The 21,393-nt window shown below is 35.5% G+C and overlaps 1 protein-coding gene across 5 annotated transcripts in view; it reads right to left on the minus strand.

Annotated features, from left to right (window-relative positions):
• GRIA2 (glutamate ionotropic receptor AMPA type subunit 2) overlaps positions 1 to 21,393 on the minus strand; it is a 145,375-nt gene that overhangs the window by 4,176 nt on the left and 119,806 nt on the right. For all 5 annotated transcript variants that reach the window (XR_010091252.1, XM_063458238.1, XM_063458236.1 and 2 more), the window contains exon 12: positions 15,629 to 15,827. Coding sequence is in view for 4 of the 5 variants with exons in the window: in XM_063458238.1 (XP_063314308.1) it covers positions 15,629 to 15,827 (199 nt within the window). In the remaining variant the exon portion in view is untranslated. The remainder of the gene's footprint in view (positions 1 to 15,628; positions 15,828 to 21,393) is intronic.

A 21,393-nucleotide genomic window follows, 5' to 3' on the forward strand; every position in this document is an offset into this window, starting at 1 on the left:
TCAGTTTTGAATGAATGGATGTCCAGATAGACACTGTCCAGATAGACAGTTGCTTAATAAATGAAGAAGGTATTTGCTTACTAAATTTTGACTTTCAACTGACTTTTGAAAAAAAATATATATTTTGGAACACAATAAGGTTTGTTTAAGATGGGAACTTTGGATCATGGGAATTCCAAGGCAACTGTGCGATAGCTGAGTATTAAAAAAACAAAAAAAAACCAACATGAATGTTATTTTACTAGTTATGCTGCTAGCAGACTACTGACACAATCCTACTGACACAATGAACTAACTAAGGGCAGAAGTTTTCCCATAGCCCAGCCTCTTGTTCACCATATTGCTAAAGATGAAGTTACACTTTCACATTAACAATATCAGTTTCCTCCATATATGCACAAAACTGATTGACTGAAAATGCCAGTTGACAACCTTCGTCAATAAACACATTGCAAATATTGACCAAATTTACATTCCATTGCAAGTTTTCGTCTAACTGCACACACATTATTATCTATAGATTCATAGATAGATGCATTGCATTACTAGCCTAACAGCACTATAACCACTAAACCAGGGTGTAGTTGTTGTATTGGTTAGAGGGACCATTTAAATTATCTTTATCCAACCCTTTTTGCTATCATGATGCTGACTGGATAATTATCTGCCAAAAGTTAGTAAATCTGTAGCTTAAAAATATTTCAAACACTGTATTCATAATTGGTAAATACACATGCAACGAAACAGGAATTTTGTGTAAAGATTGTTATTCAGGGATACCAGAAATATTGAAATGTTGTCAAGGACACAAGGCCTTGTAAGTACTGTTACACCAAGCATCTGTATCATGCAGGTCATTGAAGGTTGCAATTACATTTTCAATATAATGATCTGTTTGAAGGTTGCTTGTAAATTATATACGTCTTATAGAAAAGGATTTAGATTTTACAGAACCTTGTGTAACCATGGATCCCTAGACAGCTGCCTAAGGCAGTCTGTGTGTTAATCCTACTCTGACTCCTTGAATCCCAAATGACAGCTATTCACTCAGTGTTGTAAGTATTTCAATCCAACCAGGGTATGCCCATTTTCAGGACACAAGTAAGAATATGTATAATTTGTTTTTAGAACATTAATTGGAGCATGTTTTAATAAATGTCATACAAAGTTGATCTCACTTATGTTCTTGCTACACAATAACTTCAAGCTATGTGTGTTATTTCACACCTACCTTGGTAAAAGTTGAGAAATATATTAAAACACATTACACTTTCATGAAGCTGTGAATGATGAGATCAACTTAAAAGTTGTAAGAGAATACTTTTATTATAAAAAAAAAATAGAAAAAGAAATGTGTGTCTTCCTGCTAACATTCAACTCATGTAATATCACACTTCCTTAGTTCTGCATATTATATGGCGCACAAGAGAAATATAAAAAGTAGAAAATTAAGAACACAGAAGATAATCGGCATATTGGCTTCCTCTACCCTTTAGGACCCAATTCAAATTTTGAACGCTAGCCTACAAAGCTCTTGACAATGTTACCCCACAATACATTTTTTAACTAGTTTATAATGAATTAATTAATGTGTCACAGTGTGAGTATTGCTGGGGATGGAGAGAAAAATATTTTATTTACTTAAAACTCCATATGCCATTAACACCCCTTCTCCTATTCCTAAATTTAACCACTCCCAAAACCTATTCAAACCATTTCCTTAGTATCAACCTTAAGTGCTCAAATCCTAAACCCACTATACCCCTCTCAAGTTTTTAATCCTCTTAACACTAAACACTCTTTAAGCTGTGTCTAACCTTGGACTCCCTTTACTCTAACTACGTCTAAAATTATTTTTAACCCTACATGCATTTACACAGCTGTATAAACTCACTATACTCACATATTCAAACATGATACACTACAGTAAGAATAATTACATGCATATGCAGTTATCAGATAACAATATATGCTTTAGCCATTTTTATTACTGTAATGTCTAGTTAATACATTCATTAACCTCACTTTAGCTGCATTTTCTTTTTTATGGGTGGGGGGGAGCAGGAGCATATAAGAATTTTGTGCTCGCAAGCACTTGACGTGTAAATCAGGCCCTACTTGTTTGAAAGAATAATATATTTTAAAATTGTGTTATCCTGACTATGTTTTTTTATGCTGCATCTGTTTTATGACATATTAAAAAAGACAGATGACAATTTCACATGATGTATCTCAGCATGATATATTTAAAGCAAATTAATGCACAAGCTCTTTTACACACTTTATCAATTTTTAAGGGAGATGACCAACATCACCACGTGACATGTTTTAAAGTCAGCACATAGAAGATCACACAGAAATGTGGGAAGTCCCGCTGAATTCAATCAATACAATTGAGCAATGTCTGAATGGTTGAATGCTTTTGAAGTAAATAAATTATCTTCTATCTCCATGACTCTTTATATTTAAGGAATATAACTATTTTAAACTAAAGGTGAAGAACAATAATTACTGAAACTTTGCAAATACTCCTTAAGAGATATGTGGAAGGCTAACAGCTTGTGATCTATTACCCATTAAGAAAACTTTGAAACATTTTAGTAAATTGTGCCTTAGAAGTGTTTATTCACTAGACAGCATCTAATCAATAAATGAAAAAACTCAGAGATCTTCAAACAAAAGGATATCCAGAGAGGGGAGAACAGTATTGGATGAAAGAATAAAACCTAACTTTTAAAAAAATAACCAAGGCAGGGATACTTTAGCTCATAGGCAAGTTATAGTGCGTTAAGAGAGAAGGAATCATAACCCTTAACATCTTTACATGTAGGACCCCCATGGGTAGTTAAGAATTTAGGGTAATATCCCACTAACGTAATATCTCATAGGTAAAGGAAAACAGCAGGGTAAAGGTAATTGTAACACAATCAAGTTATAGAGAGATGGAGGGTAAGGTGAGATATAGGGGTGAGGGTATAGAATTCTCATGGAAAGAGATATTAATAATACTGAATGTCTGAACATTTTATAGGTCACTATAAACGTGAACATGGGTAATGCATATAGATATCTATCTATCTAGATATATATTTGTAACCCATGTTCATGTTTTTTAGTTATTTTGTTTTCTTTGTCTAGCTGTAATATTAATCCTTTTTGTCCATCAGTAATTAATTAATATGCATGTTTAATTGTACCATTTGCAGAAATGACTTTACTGATGCACAGTTATAATAATTAGTAAATTTATTTGTACATGCACTACACACAGAACCTATCAATCTAAACAAAAACAATAAGGCAATAATTTCATTGCATTTGAGCATGAGTGATCGTAATTAATCGTACTGAAAAGGATATTGTTCTCATGAGTAGCCATTAAGATTATCAATCACAAAGTATTTTTACTTTGCTTCTTACATGCTTCTTTGAGGGGTCATTTAAAGTTATATGTCGCTAGTCTGTCATTAAAGACAGTTAACACTGACTAGCCATGATAGTATTGCTATATTCTCAAATAATCTATCATTTTCTATAATAACTTTTTTCTTTTGTACTTTCTTATAAAAATATAATTTGTGTAACTAAAATAATTAAATGTATACTTTAAAGGAACATGCCTGACACCTTAGCAACTTCTTCGTAATTATGTTATTGTGTGAGGAGGTCCCTGGCTCCAGCTTACCTCAAGAGGATAAGTCATTAACAAACTGTTTAATCACAAAGTCTTCAGTCCTAAAATCTTCAAACTTAGCCTCAGTCTGGGCCCTGCTGATGGGCAGAGCTGAAAGGCCCACAACCTCTTTGCACCATAAGACCTTAATTCTATTTATTTATTAATTTATAAAATATTTTACCAGCAAAGGTACATTGAGATTTCTCTCGTTTTCAAGTATGTCCTGGGTATTCTAATAAGGTGTAATGGTGCCTGGAGTGTTCATGTAACATAAACTGCATGTGCAATAGCAAAATGCTTGCTGTTATAGTGTTACAGTTTAGTGTCCTAAATACAATGACAAAACCCTTTACTACTAAGTTCTTTTCATTAAAAAAATCTGCAATTTTTCTCAAAACATGGTATATATAGATAGCACGTACTGTAAGTGTATGACCCAAAAAGTACTTATTCATTTTCTATGTATCTACATTTTTAATCTTTAACTATATTTTATTTACATAAGTGTCACATTTTTGAATGTTATATCCTTGGTGCAAAGATGCTATCTGAATGTAAAAATAATATCTGTAGGCATAAAACATACAGTAAGTACAGTAAGTGTTATTTCATGCTGGTCTTGCAGATGCTCTGAGAAGATCTCAGTGTCATTCCTCTGCTTTTCTCCCTTGCTGTTTGGAATACAGCTATATATTTTAATTTACAAAGAATGAGGAGGTATAACCACATTTGTAGCCCCTCTGCAGAGATGCAGATGATCTGCTTAGAATTCTGGCAGGTCAATTAATTTCTATGAAAAGCAAAGATTCATTCTAAAGCAAAAGGGAAGCAAGTTAAATACATGATGTTGGGAGCGAAAGCATAAAAGGACTCTTTCATTTATTGATTACGCAAAGTTAGTTAAATCAGATTAAATTATGATGGTCCTGGCAAGCCATTTTTCATTATGGAGTTCAAAGAATTTCATGTACTAAAAATATATTTCAATGTGAATGCTGTGTGAAGGCTATGGCTCTTGTTCGCTAATTATCAAATGTAAACAATATATTGTGCTAACAAAATCACCAGCAAACATGAAGATTACATTTTACTCTGGAATCCAAGATATACAAACGTCATATATATATATAAAAGTATATGCAATTCATTGGTCATCATTTAATAAATAGACTTGGTTTCGTCCTGCCGCACTGATCCAGTAAATCTCGGTCCCGTGATGCAGAAGGTCAGAGGAAAGCATTAAATACTATGCATTCCAATGAGGAAGCTTGGACATGTGCACAATCGCATCTGGCCCCCAATGCTCCTCTATGAGAAGAATTGAATTGGGCCGTGAGGAAGGAGGCCGTGCTGCCTCCTTGACGTCACGGAAGCAGAGAGATGAGCAGCAGTGTGGGAACCTTGGCACTGGAAAAAGGTGAGTAAAAACCTTTACTTTATTAATTTTATGGCAAATGGTGGGGGGACGGACCTGTATTTAATTAGGGACTGGGGCACTATTGTTTTAGGCATGCAAGTTTCTATTAGGAATGCTATAGTGTTCCTTGAATCATAATGTAACTTATGATTATGTGGAAGGTGGGTGTAACCAGACCTGGTCTTTCTGCATGATGGAAATAATTCCTTCATTTCCTGGTATGACCATTTGTGCATACATTTTTGGGGGGGCCGGGGGAATTGGAAATTGTAAAGACTGGTGGCTCCCCAGTAGGGTGCACTTGTTCCTAGAGATCTGCAGTTACACCCAGTTTAATTAGAGTTGTTTCACCCCTTGGAGATCCCAGTTTGTTTATTTTTTCCCTGATTCCCAATTTGAGATGTCACCACTAGCTTTCTCTTGTACTTTTCCAATTTCTGTGCATCTTGTTTTGTTTTTGCGCTGTTCCTGGACAGTTATAATTATAATATTACCGTACTGACCATGGCCCATTCTGTAAATGCCATGGCTAGTCCTTTCATGTAATTTAATAACATATGTTGCGAAAAAGTGATGATTGATGTTTAAAGTATTTTTATAGGTTGTGCTATTGTGCTTTTTTACTGTCTGTGTGTCAACCATTTGTAAATTTTAGTTATTTGGGGGGGGGGGGGAATAACTAAAATCTCAAAGAAGCAGGAGGCTCCTCATAGCATCATGTACATTAGATAAATAACAGGCTGGGTTCATTGATCCTGCCAAATGGCTTTTTTCAGTGCCAATGGTTTGGAGAAAGCATGGAGAATAATTCTAACAAGATATTGCATTTTAATTCAGGTCACGAACACTTTTAACCAATGTGATAAAATGTTTCCTTTTTTATGCACATATTAATACACAACACCCTGACCTGCATAGGGGTAATTTATAATATTATACCGAATATGTTTAATTATACTGTTGAAAACATAGTAACTGTATGATTCATATTTTCTTTGCAGAATCCATATACTTAGCTATGTATATTCTTTTTCTGGTGGCATGTAATTAGCAACGCAGTAAAAATCCAACCAAGTTCAGTAAGCAGCTACGATTGCAGTCATCAGGGTCAGAATTAGTGCTGCTGTCAGAGCAATTGCTTCTATCTATCCTCACTCTACCCACGATTATATAATTTTTTTTCACTTTTATTTTCATATATATTTTTCTCTGGTACTATAAACATCTGTGCATTTCCATGTATTATTTTTTTTTTCTCTGTCACTATAGACATCTGTTTCATATGATAGTATTTTTTGTGCACACTCATCATAATATCATTGCAATCTTTCTAAGCATTATCTAGAGTTGTTCTCGGGCATTTGTGCCTATTGATTCTGTGCTTCTTTTAACTGGTGAAGACTTGTCTAGAATATGGCTAAATATAATATTGATATGGAAATGTTTCCTTTGTGGGCAGAATCCCTTTGGACACATTATTAAGCTTTGTTGATTCTTGGTATCTCCAGCAATTTGTTTTAGTTTGAATATTTTTAGAGTTTGGTCTAACTACATAGGGCAATCCTAATGGAGAAACATCAGTCTTACTTCACTGACAAAACTTGCAAGTCGTTGAAATTATCTTCTGGGGTCGCTGCATGTTTCTTTCGGTGCAGTATGGTGGTATTAGGGTTATCGTCTGCTGTGATGAGTTCAAAATACTTCGATATATTTATATTATAGATTTATATCAATCTAGGCTAAGATTAAATCCACAGCTCATTAAAAAAAGGTCACGGTATTATATTCATTTGAAATTTCTCAGCAGCATTATACATTTTAAAAATTATATATTTTTTTTATTTATCACTAAGAAAAACACTTTATTTGAATCTGCCTAGAAATTAATTTAGTTAATGAGTTTTCATTTTCCAGCATGTCAATGCACATTTGCTTGTACTGAAATTCCTTTTTTTAGCATTAATAAATTGCTTGACTCATTTTAATCAGATTTCAGCCAAGGACAAGGAAACTGTCTTTTGTGACACATATTCATTTTTAGAGCTGGCACATTGTAATTCACATAGTTCTATTCCTCCAGTATTTTTATCTTAGGTCATTTCAGAGAATTTATCACACATTACTCGTCTTTCATCTGGATTGAATTGAAGGACAGTGTTTTCCATTGAAAACACTTTTATCAAGGGCAGATATTTCTAGTTCCATTTGTCTTTTACTTTACTTCTTTCTCTCTAAACTTGAATACACTTCTAGCGACATTCGTTGAGAAGCAATTTTTTTTCTCAAATCTAAATACAAAACTGCTACATGCTCCATAAACATGATATAATGACATATGATTGATGAATAATAATTCAACTGCAATTCATTTTTGAAGAGGTTAATGTATTTACTAAATTCTGCAGCCTATTAAATTATTGAAGCGTTAATCATATGATTTCCGACTACCTTTGGCTTTGAGAAATTATAGCGCACAATTTGGTCGCTCTCCACAAATGCTGCTTCTTCTGTACATTTTTTTTTTATTATTTAACCCCTTAAGGACACATGACGTGTGTGACACGTCATGATTCCCTTTTATTCCAGAAGTTTGGTCCTTAAGGGGTTAAAGACAGGCACACATGGATGTACAAACAGTAGCATAGAAATCACCTCAAAGTGTACCCACATTTTTTATATAAAACAACAAAACAACAATCAGTAAAGCCCATAAATGCAGTCGCAGAATATAGATAAAGGCAAGCGTTCTGGAAAGTACATTGAGCGATATATGGATTGCCTAAGTCATTATAGACGTGTCAATAAATGTCAAAGAACAGGAAACCTATACATTTAAGAAACCAAAAGAACCAAATACAGAAACAAATGCATAAATGAAACATAAATTAATACTAAAACAAAGAACATAAATAACTGAGTAACAAAACAAAGAGAGCCAGCACGAAACATCTCCCTCCCAGTTAACCCTCCCTCTCCTTCACTGGGGACCACACTATTGTAAATGATTGCTAGGTGTTATCGTCCATTTGTCCATTTGATAGTTATCCATGATTTTGACTCTAACTTTTGCCACAGTGGGCACTGTTGCCCTTTACCAACCTGCCACCAAAGCCCTGTACACAGCTAATGTCAGCATGTTAAACAGTTTCTGAGAGCATATTGGTGTAACGAGAATATACCCCAACACGCAGAATTCAGCTAAACAAAAGACAAAACAGACGGGAGATACGTTTACCGGATCTTAGAGTGCCCGGACTTGACTTATATAGGAGAAGTACAGAGCCAGGAACGATCCGAGGTCAAGGGCACAAAGAGACAGCATAAACTAGGACTAGCCGGGGTCTGGTACACAGTAAACAACAAGCCGGCAAACAGAACAGATAAGGATAAAGAGATAACGTAGTCAGAAAACAAAGCCAAGGTCAAGTACGAAGGAACGCAACCGAATACAACAAGCGCTAAATGGAACTGAAACAGAAACCACGATAGGGCAAGGAACCAAGGGAAAAAGGTGAGTATAAATAACTAAACATCTATTTTGATTGGTCCCTGTCATCTCCACGCCCCAAAAGGTAAGTGTATGGGGAGTGTGGCATGACAGGAACCAATGGGAGGCTTTTTCTAATTTAGGCTCCCACTGTCCTTTTAAGAGCGTGCCCGAGACCCGCGGCGCGCTCTTAGAGTCAGGCGGGACATGTGACCGCTTCTCGCGGTCACTGCCCGCCTTCCTGTTCCTGCCTTCGGATGAGTCGTGCGCGGCTCGTGCAGCAGCAGGACCGCGTGCGGCTCGAACAGAGGACCCCGGCTGGCCCCTGGAAAGGGTAAGTGCCACTACAATTGGAAAGCTATCAATGGGTTTGGATAAATTGAACACCCAGGGGTCAATAAATCAATTGGTCGTCTAAAGACCCTATATAGTAATGTTTCTATGCTTTCCCAGAAAGATGTCACCTAAGGACAATCCCACCACATGTCCGTATAGGTATCTTTAATGCCACAGTGCCGCCAACACAAGTTGGTGTAGGTCCTCCCCATTATGCACAGATTGCCAGAGGTGGTTTACCACCTCATTATAGTCTTAATTATTTGCGTTCTACTTCCCAGACTCCACCAAGTCTCATTCCCACTGCTAAACAAAGGAAAGCACTCCCCACATCCAAAACAAATAGCATTATACAGCAGAGATATAAGACCCTTCCGACCAAACCCCTTATCACACAGATTCTCAAAAATGGGTGGACTTTGTACAGAGCTTGATCAACACTAGCTGTCTGGGTGTAATCCCTGAGTTACAGATATTGGAAACAATCTTTTGCTTGAAGTGCACTAGCTTGGCACAGCTCATTTATTGACACAACAAAATAATTATGATTAAGGGGCTTAAACTGTTAAGTGCCTAGCCACCATAACTGGGTAGAAACTCTCTATTCTGTAATATGGATATGGCGAAAGCAAGGGCAAATTTTGTTTTCACCTTATCCCATAACAAAACAGAAGTGATAATGGCTGGGCAGGGTGTCCTGAGGTGAGTCAGATGCTTATTGTTGCATCAAATTTAGAACTATGAGAGATCAGAACCCATTACACTGGTCTCTAAGTCCGCCCCAGCGGTATTCCCCTGGGGGCATATGACACAGAACCACTTGACCCAATTACACAGCAACCTATTACACATATTCCTCTGAACATTTCTACATAGTTTGCATAATCTGCAAAACTGCAGCTTACTCCGTACATTCTTTTCTTTGCACGCTGTAATAGCAGTCTGCAGTTCTCTTTTTGATATAGATATCTGGTGTTATTCACTCACATATGTGTGTCTTCTGTATTATTTGGATATTCTGTATTATTACAACTACAATCTATGTATGCGACTGCTGTTTTGTCCTGTCTTTATGTGCTAGCTATGCTCACCATGTTTCAAATTATTAAAAAAATTCAACAGTGAAGGGATTCAAATATGTAAATCATTTTCACATGAAGCTGTTATTGCAGAATCTATTTGATAATTCGTTTTCTACAAAACTTGTAAGCAGACTTATAAATATAAACTTGTTACAGCTCAGGTAACATTAAACCTGATTAAAGTTTAATTATATTTAAACATGAGCTTTATTAACATAAAATTTAAAATAGTGTTAACAGATATTGTTTTGCTCTCTACGTTATCAACAATGCTTAGAACATGTGTTTTTTTTGCAGTTTAACTATTCATTGACCCCTAATTTAAAAAAATAAAAAAAACATTTAATTTTACCGAAGCAGAATAATGGAAGTTCATCACTGTATATGTTTAAAAAAACACTTCATACTTGTAATGACCTCTTTTAAATGTATTATATTAGATTTTATATTAAACTCTCTCAATTGCCTGTTGCATTTTGATGTATATACAGAGTATACTTTGAAGTTAGATTATTGTATCTCACTGTATCTTCAATAAACATGATTTAAACAAAACATGTAAAAAATAAATCGATTTATGATATTAAATTTAAAAAAAGTTACCTTTAAAATGACTGCAGCTGCTAATCCACTGACCTGAAGCATCAATAAAATGCACCTTAGTGCATGAAGAGGATCCAACAATCACAATACTCTCATTCTGATCTTAATTCATTCCATATAACCCACTGCAGCGATTTTATGTGGGTAAGGTAATTCAGCACCTGTCACATAAGATGTGCAAAATTGCTGAATAAGCTTTTAGGACCTATGCTGCTTCTCACTGTCTATTAGCAGACTAATTCACAATTTTGTGAATGTGACTGTAGTCTTGAGCTGCCAGATGTGCACACCATGGCTGAGCTGTCTCTGAGAGCCATGGATTGGAGGTAGAGACTTGCACAATGTATGCCTAGTCAGTAGGCACATGTCCTACACACAGGTTGTATGGAAAACAAATCTTCCTTTTATGTCACTCACAGAAGGCATAGACTAGGAACTTATTACTAGTTTATGCAGTTATTACAGTTACAGTTAGAGGGACCTCTTTGTGCTGCAACCTATAGAATGAGCACTGACTGTTACAGAGCTGAGCTTGCCTCTTTAAATCTAAAATTGTTTTCCTCGGTGAGTGATATAACACAATGTATAGGTTAATTTCTTGGAAAAGCCAACCCTACCTTTCCTCCCTCCGTTTAAGGTAAATCCATTAAGTACCATTAAGTTGCCTAAATACCAGGTAATCACCATGTAACTGTGTGAATGCCAGACCAGAATGCATGTATACAATTGAAGCTGGGGATATGTAACTGGTTGCCTACCACAGCGCCAACAATTTTTTAAACAATTGAGGAAAAAACATAACCAAAACAGGGAGTATGATACCAAAAAGCTAAGTAGCTTATACGCTGCCAACAGGTGGCCATCAAAGAGGGATGTTTTAGGTATAAAGTGAACTATCATGGTCAAGAATCCCTTCCAATCTGCCCATGAATGCTTAAGAACAAGCTCCATTCCCATGAGTATCCTGTAGATAGTTGAGACACAATGGGGGACTGTTACGTCTGAATTTGCAAGGCCTTGAATGGGTGTCAGTTGTCTAGTGAGGAGATAATGTGCCAGGAGTGATCTCAAATAGTGCAAGATGTAAACCAGGATCACGACGTGCACCACAGAATAAATGGTAATGAAAATAAGGAAAAATAAAAAGTGACAAGTAAAAACATACACAAAAAAAAAAACACTCCATGAAAGAAAGGTACACTATCGTACTGACGGGCTAGTTCATCCAGTCTTAACAAAGACTACTGTTAAGTGAATCGTTGTGCAGCCACTATGTAACTGCTTTCTCACAAATTATAAATAATCTCAAAAAATTAAGAAAGGGGATATAGATCAAGGGGGGAAGGAGAAGTAGAGATGGAAGACAAAAGGGAAAGAGAAAGTGGGAAGGGAAGTAGAGCAAATAGGAAGAAGGTAGAAAGTAGGAGTCAAGTCCACCTAAAGCTGTTAGAGGAAAAGGAAGATGGAGGGCTCCAACAGCTCACCAATAGTATCTCACTTGGAAGTCATCCATAGTAGTATCTAAGACCCAATGCATCCAAGTCTTTGCATAACAGTCCATCTGGCCTTTGCAGAAACAATTGATTCCTCCACCATTTGCCCCTCCACTCTGTCCACCAAAAGAGGACACCCGCTCAGGGAGCCAGTATAGAGATATCAATATTCTGGCAGCAAGGATCAGGTGGCAGCCCACTGACTGCTTAAAGCCCAATATAGAAGACAGGATTTGACATGTACCTAAATACCAGGTCATCACCATGTACCTGTTTCACAACTGTGTGGACCTTAGACCAGAATGTATGTATACAGATAAAGCTCCACCAGATGCAGAGATATGTACCTAGTTGCTGACCACAGCACCAATAATTTGGATCAATTGAGGGAAAAACTATAGCTAAAATTGCGGAAGTGCGATAACAAAAAGGTGAGTAGCTTATACGCAGCCTCTTGGAAATTGGTGGCCATCAATGAGTAATGTTTTAGAGAGAGAGTCTTCTGTTAATCCTGGTCTGTATGGACATAGTCAAGGACCCCTTCCAATCTGCCCATAAATTCTTAGGAACAAGTTACCATCATTCCCATGAGTATCCTGTGGATAATTGAGGCACAATGGGGGATAGGTATATCCGGAGCTGCAAGACCTTCAAAGGATGTCAGTTGTTTAATGAGGAGGTGACATGCCGGGAATGATTTCAAATAGAGGAAGATCCTATGTAAATGAAAATTCTCTAGGAAAAAGAACAGCTCTCACCGAAGTCTAAAGATTACCAGATAAGTCCAAATACAATAGCTTGGATTTAAACGGGCCACATAAAAGGTGGTTTAAGTAGGCAAGTAAAAGCACACTCTCAAATAGGATCTCTTTGTCTGTGCATTGTTACGGATTTGTTATTCATCCTAATTCTTATTATATAAGTATTTTTTTTTCCAGGAACCATCCATCCGTCCGTCCAACTTTATATCTGTCTGCCCATTCATTAGTCCGTTTATAAACATTGTGGTGAAATTCCAACTACATTATAGTGAAATACTTTTCAGAACAGCTTTTATACTTTAAAAATAATTTTGTGCATAAATTTATAAATGGTATAAATTGTAAATGGTAGCTGGAATAACTGAGGTTTGTTGGGACAGTAATTCAAGGTGTTGTGCTTTCCAGGGAGTCCTGATCAAATGGGTATATAGATCAAGCCTACGTGCATTTAACCTGAGAAGAGGTAAGGTGAATGCCATTATATAATGACTTCTATTTTGCACTAAATACACAAAGTTGGTAGTGATTATATTTTTAAAAAAACATCTATTAATATATTTTCATTTTTATTTCAAATTATTGTCTTGAACAGTTTTTAAAAAAATTTTTTACAAAAAGGAATTGAAAAAGAACAGGAGAAAGAAAAGGGAGGATGGGGGCTGGGGGAGGGACAATTCACCATTATAAAGAAAATCAATAAACTAATATTTCAACAGTGAGGAAACATTGCACTGGAAGTTAGTATTAAAATGGTTAAAGAATAAAATGCAGTTATTTTATCGATAGAAATAAACAGTAACAATTCAGTAGAATTATTCAGCCTCCAGATTATGACTCATGCTCCCTTGTATATTTGACTTTTCCTTGTAACGGAATTATTCAAATGTTCTCTTATTCTCTTAAAATGTGTAGGCTGTGAATGGCGTAGGCTAGCATCAGGTTCTGTGTGGCAATAGCTTGCTAATTGTGGGGGAGTCAGATGCACATACTGAGAAGTAAACTGCAATGAGTCATACACAGGGAAAAATAATTGTCTTTTTATTATTTAACCGTTGTCAGGTTAATTCAATATTATGATAGATAGATAGATAGATAGATAGATAGATAGATAGATAGTATTGGGATCATGTTACGTATTGATTGTTTTTTTTTTTTTTTTACGAGAGGACTAGCTATCCTATACTTCACATTTATTTCTCTTCTTGGCTTCTAAGCTCTAATTAATATTATTGCCATGGCAAGAGAATGATGGTTTCCTATGTGGGTGTCCCATATATGGTTGGTCCCCCTTAATACTGGTTTCTTTAGAAAATAGGTTTAGTCTGTGTGGTCAGTGGATTGCAGAACTCCATGCAGAGGCAACTAATGCTTCTCAATGCATCCACCATTTAGTAAGTGCATTTTTCCTAGGTATAAAGGGATAGAAAGTTCATTGTAAAATGTAGTTTAATCTAGGGATGTATGTACAGGGTGGCCATTAGAAACTATGATGCCAGGACTGGATTTATACTTTGACAAACATTGTAATGATAATAAAACCCAATCTTTACTTATTTAAATTTGCATAGGTATTAGGGATAGTGCACAGTGGAGTTATGCTAAGGGGAAATGTTTTGGCTGAATAACGTGTGTATGAAATACATTTTTCACAACTATCATATTTTGGCCATATGGTGGTTCAGCTGAGTTGAATTTCAATAACAAAAATAGATTTGGGAACAAGAACCAAAAGAGTGTTAAAATGGGCTAATCAGTGTACTGCCCATTTTCCTGCCATTTGGTTGACAGATCAAGTGACAAAAACGCCAATACAGGGGGGGGGGGGAGAGGCGGAGCTGTAAAAGAAAATATATAATATATAAATGTATTTTTTTTTTACTGTTTCTCCTATTTTCCCTCTATTGGTCAAATCTCACTTAATCTGTGAATACAATCAACATTTAGTGACTGTATATTAGCCATCAATGATCATTTTTCCGATCAATTAACTCTTTCTTGGCATCAAGGATGGAATTCAGAATTATATATCAAAACGAATATGCTCGTCTACTACCTGTTTCGTTGTGTTTGTGATTTGACTACATTTAAGTTTGGAATTTGGGGATTTCAAATTATCACAAATTATTGTGATGCTCCATACCCCAACCCGTGTGTCCACATTTCATTCCAATGTCTCTCATTATTCCTGTTCCTGTGTCTTACTCCACTCCTACATCTTTATTTTCACTGCTCTACATGTTGTTGTTCTACATATTAATTCTCCTACTGCAAATTTAAATCCTTGTGGAAAACTAGCTAAACATTTTTTTGCACTAGATCTCATCATCTGAAAATTATGATATGTTACTGATATTCTGAAATAATTCACAGATGATATAAATTGTAGTAAAAATGCCATTCTAGATGTTAGCACACAATAGTAGAATATTCATTTGAAAATATATAACACAAAATTAGAGAATGTTCTCTGGACATTACTAGAGTAAAATAGAATAGAACTAATATTAAATAATCTGAATACTACAGTTTATTTTAGAACAAAATATGTAAAATGTGAGAGTTTCAAACAGAGACAGAGATTTTAAATCCATCATGGTTGGATGAATGTATAAATAATGGATGGATAGACCTGCAGTTTTCAATTAAATTATTTACAATTTCTCGTTCAGTGAATAATTCTCGGACAGGTATCTTGACATATTAATTTGAATATAAATATAAATAACCTAAGCAATATTAAAAATTGCAATATTAGAGAAAAGTATATTCTTACCCTAAAAAATTCCTTAGTGGACCCTGAATCCAATGTTCCATATGCAATTTCTGTTTGTTTTGAAAGATCCTCTGCACTTTCAATTGGTGAGACCATCCTTTCGACCGTAAGGAAAGCAGCTAAGTTAGCCGTGTAGGATGAAATTATGATCAAGGTAAAGAACCACCACACACCTCCAACAATTCGACCAGACAGGGATCTAATAACAAGTATAAAATTGATGTTTTTAAAGTAATTATCATTTCACAAAACGTCATGGTGTTTCAATGCTGGTGTTTGATTAGAATAACATTTTTTAAAATATCAAGAAACTTCTGGAGGCGATACTATTTTATACCTTTGGAAAGAAAAACACTGTAAATATTTGTGTCTTTCCATAGTGTTCTTTACAGTATAAGCAAAAAAAAAAAAAATTACACAAAAAATACATGAATACTAAAATACCATTGATGGCTTTCTCATTGAAAAGGTTAAACAACAGTAGCAAGCAGGTACACGCCAGTGTATAATGTAAATGAGCCACTTGGCAATTTTTTGCCCCCATTAACATTCCCCACAGCTGCTTTGTTCCGTTTCCCTATTCTCCCAGTTATGTCTCCATCTTAAGCATCAACTTCAGTTTTCCAAGTACTTATTGCCTATCCATTCATTTGTGTACCCTTCATATACTAGTCCATTAAGTACATCTTTAGCACCATCTTCCACATTTTTTAAGATTTTTAATAGGATTTTAAAGATAGTATGGAAATAGCCATACATGTAGAAACAGTTGACATTGTCAGTTAAATGGTTTGTTGGTGAATTGCAGCACTAATGCCCTTTATCATTGTCAGGACTGACCTGACTCCAATTCACAAACCTAGGTTAGAGACAAGACAAGAATGCATACTGGTCCTTAGAGTGGGGAGGATAGAGAAAATAAGTCAGAATGTCTGCAAGCAGACTCAAAATAAACATAAGCAGGCCGATGTCAAGAAAAACAGAAGTACACGAAAATGTGTAAACAAGCCAAAGTCATGGTTATGGAGAGTAAGGATAGTCAGGTAAGCTACAGTCATAAAAGACAATAACGCACTCTTGGGTATACAGAAACAGGGCAGGGAAATAGGGAGAGCCAGAAAGTGATATACACTATCATAGATATCATAAAAAGGGCCATATAGCTTTAAACATAAAAGGGAAACAGAGAACGTTTTTCGCGTCATGAAAGACATCCGAACAAGGATGACAACATGACGTGCGGGGGACATAGGAAGCTGAATGCTGAAGTGCCAATCTCTGGGAACGCACTGCGCCATGGGGAGGCATCGTAACAATCATTCCCTTCATCATAGTACTTACTTTAGTCCATCCATCAAAGTACCATTTTTCCCTAACTTAACACGCTTCCTTTTGCTTTGTATCTTACTGAATCTATTGCTCATTATTTACCTTAGGACTATCTGCCTAATTCCCAACACTTAACTTGAGGTCCACTTCATCCTAGTGCAGGGTTTGCAACCTTTGGCACTACGATGTTGTGGACTACATCTCCCAGAATGCTCTGATGTTCATAATGCTGGCAAAGCATAAGGGGAGATGTAGTCCACAACATCTGGAATGTCAAAGGTTGCCTACACCTGTCCTAGTGTCTGCTAATATTCCATCTAATTGGTACCTGCTTCTTTTCAAACTATCCTCTTAGAGCCTCTTCCTTCCCAGCACCATTTTCTTCCATTTTGCAACCAATTTCCATCAAGTATGCACCTTTATTTTAGAACCCTTGTTCCTCTATGTACTAAAGTTATGCACTTTGGCGTAAAGAATGCACAAGCAACGTATACCCTTAATGGAAGTGAATTAGGGATAACAACACACAAAAAGGGCTTGGAAATTGTTATAGACAACAAACTATGCAACAATGTGCAATGTCAATCACCAGTGGCTTAGGCCAGTAAGGTATTGTCATGCATAAAGAGGCATTCATTCTCAGGATGAGAATATAATTTTGCCTCTTTATAAATCCCTAGTAAGACCACATATTAAATATGCTATAAAATTTTGGGCACCTGTCCTAAAGAAGGATATTATGGCACTAAAAAAGTGCAGAGGCAGGCTACAAAATTAATAAAAGGAATGGAACATATTAGCTATGAAGAAAGGTTAACAAATTTAAACCTCTTTAGTTTAGAAAAACGTCACCTGAGAGGGGATATGATAACTTTATACAAATATATTCGGGGCCAATACAAACCATTGTGTGGAAATCTATTCACAAACTGGACTTTACATGGGACGCGAGTTCATGCGTTTAGACTGGAAGAAAGAAGATTTCGTCTAAGGCAAAGAAAACGTTTTTTTTACTGTAAGAACAATAAGGATGTGGAATTATCTGCCTGAAGAAGTGATTTTATCAGAGTCCATACAGATGTTCAAACAACAACTAGATGTATACTTGTAAAAATAGAATATTCAAGGATATCATTTTTCAATGTAGGTTAATAGCTGCTTTATCCAAGGATAAATCTAAATGCCATTCTGGGGTCAAGAAGGAATTTTTTTTCCTAGTTTCTAGCAAAATTGGAAGTGCTTCAAACTGGGGTTTTTTGCCTTCTTTTGGATCAACAGCAAAATACAAATGTGAGGAAGGCTGAACTTGATGGACGCAAATCTCTTTTCCGCTATTTAACTATGTAACTATATATTCCTCCATCTTTATATCCTAGCCAGGATTTACTGCCTCCCACCTCCAAGCACTACCTGAGCCCTCGTACCTTCTGCCATACATTCTCTTTATCTTTTAGAATGCTACCTCCCAGCATGACATCCCTTCATCATCATCATCCTAATTTTAATATTATTTCTGGTAATTTTTGTTTTGAGATGCACAAAGGATATCAAAACTAATTATTTCTCTAATAATATAATTACAGTTACTTGTATTTTTATTAAAAAAAAATATATAAATGACGTAACTGTATTGTAGTCTCGTATTTTTAACACGTACCTTTTTAGCTTATTTTATTTATGCTGTATTTTAAATAAAGTGGATGGGGTTTTAAAGATCTTCTCAATGTGGTTTGTGTAGTATTTCTTTACATAATAAGAAAAAATATTATTACATTACATCTAGTTATTTCTTTCATTGTAATTATAACTATCAAGTGTAGAAACAAGGATTATATTTATTAATCAACAAAAAGTACAGCTTTTTTTTTTAAATGTCACTTTTGTTCCATATTTAGTGTATATTAAGACTATAAATACATTATACAAATTGTATAATTTGAGTTAATTGATCACGATTACACATGCCAAGGGTTTCTAGATTATTTACTTAAATAAGAATTCCATGACAATTTAAAGTGAATTTCAAATGTTATTCCAGGGTAGCTAAACTGCAGGCTTAGTTGACTTAGAGAATTTTTCTAGTTCAGCTATTTTGACCTTAAATTTGAAATTCACATTGAATTCACACTTTAGTTAATAGCCATGTCAGTACAGAAAAAAAAATATTATTTATCTGTAGATAATTGCTGATTATAATTTTGTATCAAATTGCAACTTAATGAATTTGAAAAGCAATTAATTGAACATTACGTTTAGACATGAATGGAATAGTTGTCTCCTGACATTTTGATAAAATGACGAGAACAGTGAATTATTTTATCTCATTCTGTTCCCGTAGTAATATAACATTATGAGAATAATTAATTGGCTTATAATTTAGTGATTCATTTATGAATTCTCTTGTTACATGTTAAATCATTTATGATCTGTTGACTATTGACAACCAGATTCTTTCTATTTGCCACAATAGCTGTAAGAAACTGCAATTATATTTCAACAATTTTGAATAAAAATGGATAATGATTCTTGAAAATGCTTACATTAAAATGTTCAAAACTTGGTGTCTCATTTATTTTAGTTTTAGAAGAATGCTGTCCACTATACAAATGAGCTGTGAATATAATAATAGGCAAGGTGATTTAACAGGAAGAATAATTTACAATATCTGTTATGCTCAAGTATATCCAAGGTTATAATTCATTGCCATCAAGCATATCCTTGCTCAGGGCTCTCCAAACTCTGGCCCTCCAGATGTTTATGATCTACAACTGCCAGGCAAAAGTTAGAAGCTAACAAGCTGTTTGAGGACTACTCGGAGTATGTGCTGAGAGCTAATAGAGAATTTGGAGTAATTGACATGATTCATAGCAGCAGCAGTAGCGGCAACAGTTACTAGAAGGCTAAAGTTGTCATTGCAGGAGCACTACTGAAAATGAGATCAGAAAAGAGAAAGTTGGACACTTAGAGAGGATTAGAGAGCTAGAGTTAGACAGAGAAAGAGCGGGAGCATTATACCGAGCCATATTACTGTACATATCTCTGTATTTAGCTCTGTTGGATTTCAATTAACATCTTTGTTAATTAGAACGCTGTTAAATCACAGAGACACTGACTGTGTGGGATAGTTATGGTATCTCTGTATTGTACCCAGCTTTTGAATTTTATGGATATACTTGTGTTGTGCCCACAACTGTGTCACTGTATGGGTACTGTATGGGTACTTCTGTACTATGCTTAGTTCCGTGTATTGTATTGGTATCTTCTTTCTGTACTGGGTACTTTGTATTTTACTGCATTGTACCTGGCTCTGGGTATTCTATGGGTGTCTGTGTATTGTAATCAGTTCTGTGTATTGTATTGGTATCTCTGTATTATAATTTGCTTTGAATATTGCATAGATATCACTATGTTACTTTATTTAGCTCTGTGTATTGTAAGGGTAACTCTGCATTGTATGCAATTCTGTGTATTGTATTGGTATCTCTGTATTATAATTAGCTTTGAATATTGCATAGATATCACTATGTTACTTAATTTAGCTCTGTGTAAGGGTAACTGCATTGTATGCAGAGTTGTGTATTGTATTGGTATCTCTGTATTGTAATTAGCTTTGAATATTGCATGCATATCACTATGTTACTTAATTTAGCTCTGTGTATTGTATGCAGTTCTGTGTAGGGGTACTATTAGGGGTTGAGTACATGGGATAAAGAAGGCAGATGCCACAGGTCGGAAAATGGTGGAGATTAGAGTTAAGGGGCTGAATCAAACTCCTTTTGGAGGAGTCTGGCCACCCTACTGTCTTAAAACTTCACCACCAGCCACCACTGATCACATTCCTTTCCCAATATTTCTTAATTACATTCAACATATTATTGAATACCATGTCTGAGACTGTGAGATTGATGCTAGAATTCATCCATTCATCCATATGTGTCAGGAATCAGTGGATTTGCCCTGATACATACTCCTGGTGTGGCAGAGTGCCTGGGCCTTTATTTATATGCTACCAGGAATGAGAAGAATGAAAAAGTGCCTTTATCACAAATATCAAAATGCAAGTCTCATGCATGATGTGTCAGCAGTGTAAAAGATGTTTTTATTTTTCTCATTCCTGATAGCATGAAAATAAAGGGTCAGGCACTCTGCGACACCAGGAGTATGTATCAGGGCAACTCTACTGTTTTCTGACACCCTTTGGTTGCTCAACCAGTTATCTGTTGTTCTGGCACACAACAGTTAAAATCAGCCACTTTCATTTCAGAAGATTATGGTGTATAATAGGAAATATAGAATGGACAGTTTTGCCTGAATTTATATGAACTTGGATTTATATAAATTAAGTATTTAAATTCACTTATGGTTCTTAGTCAAATGTTTTCTAGACGCATGCGGCAAATCAGAGGCATGGCAGTGGATGGAAAGAGAATAGGATA

The sequence above is a fragment of the Pelobates fuscus genome, chromosome 6 (assembly GCF_036172605.1).
Source record: "Pelobates fuscus isolate aPelFus1 chromosome 6, aPelFus1.pri, whole genome shotgun sequence".
Classification (NCBI taxonomy): Eukaryota; Metazoa; Chordata; class Amphibia; order Anura; family Pelobatidae; genus Pelobates; species Pelobates fuscus.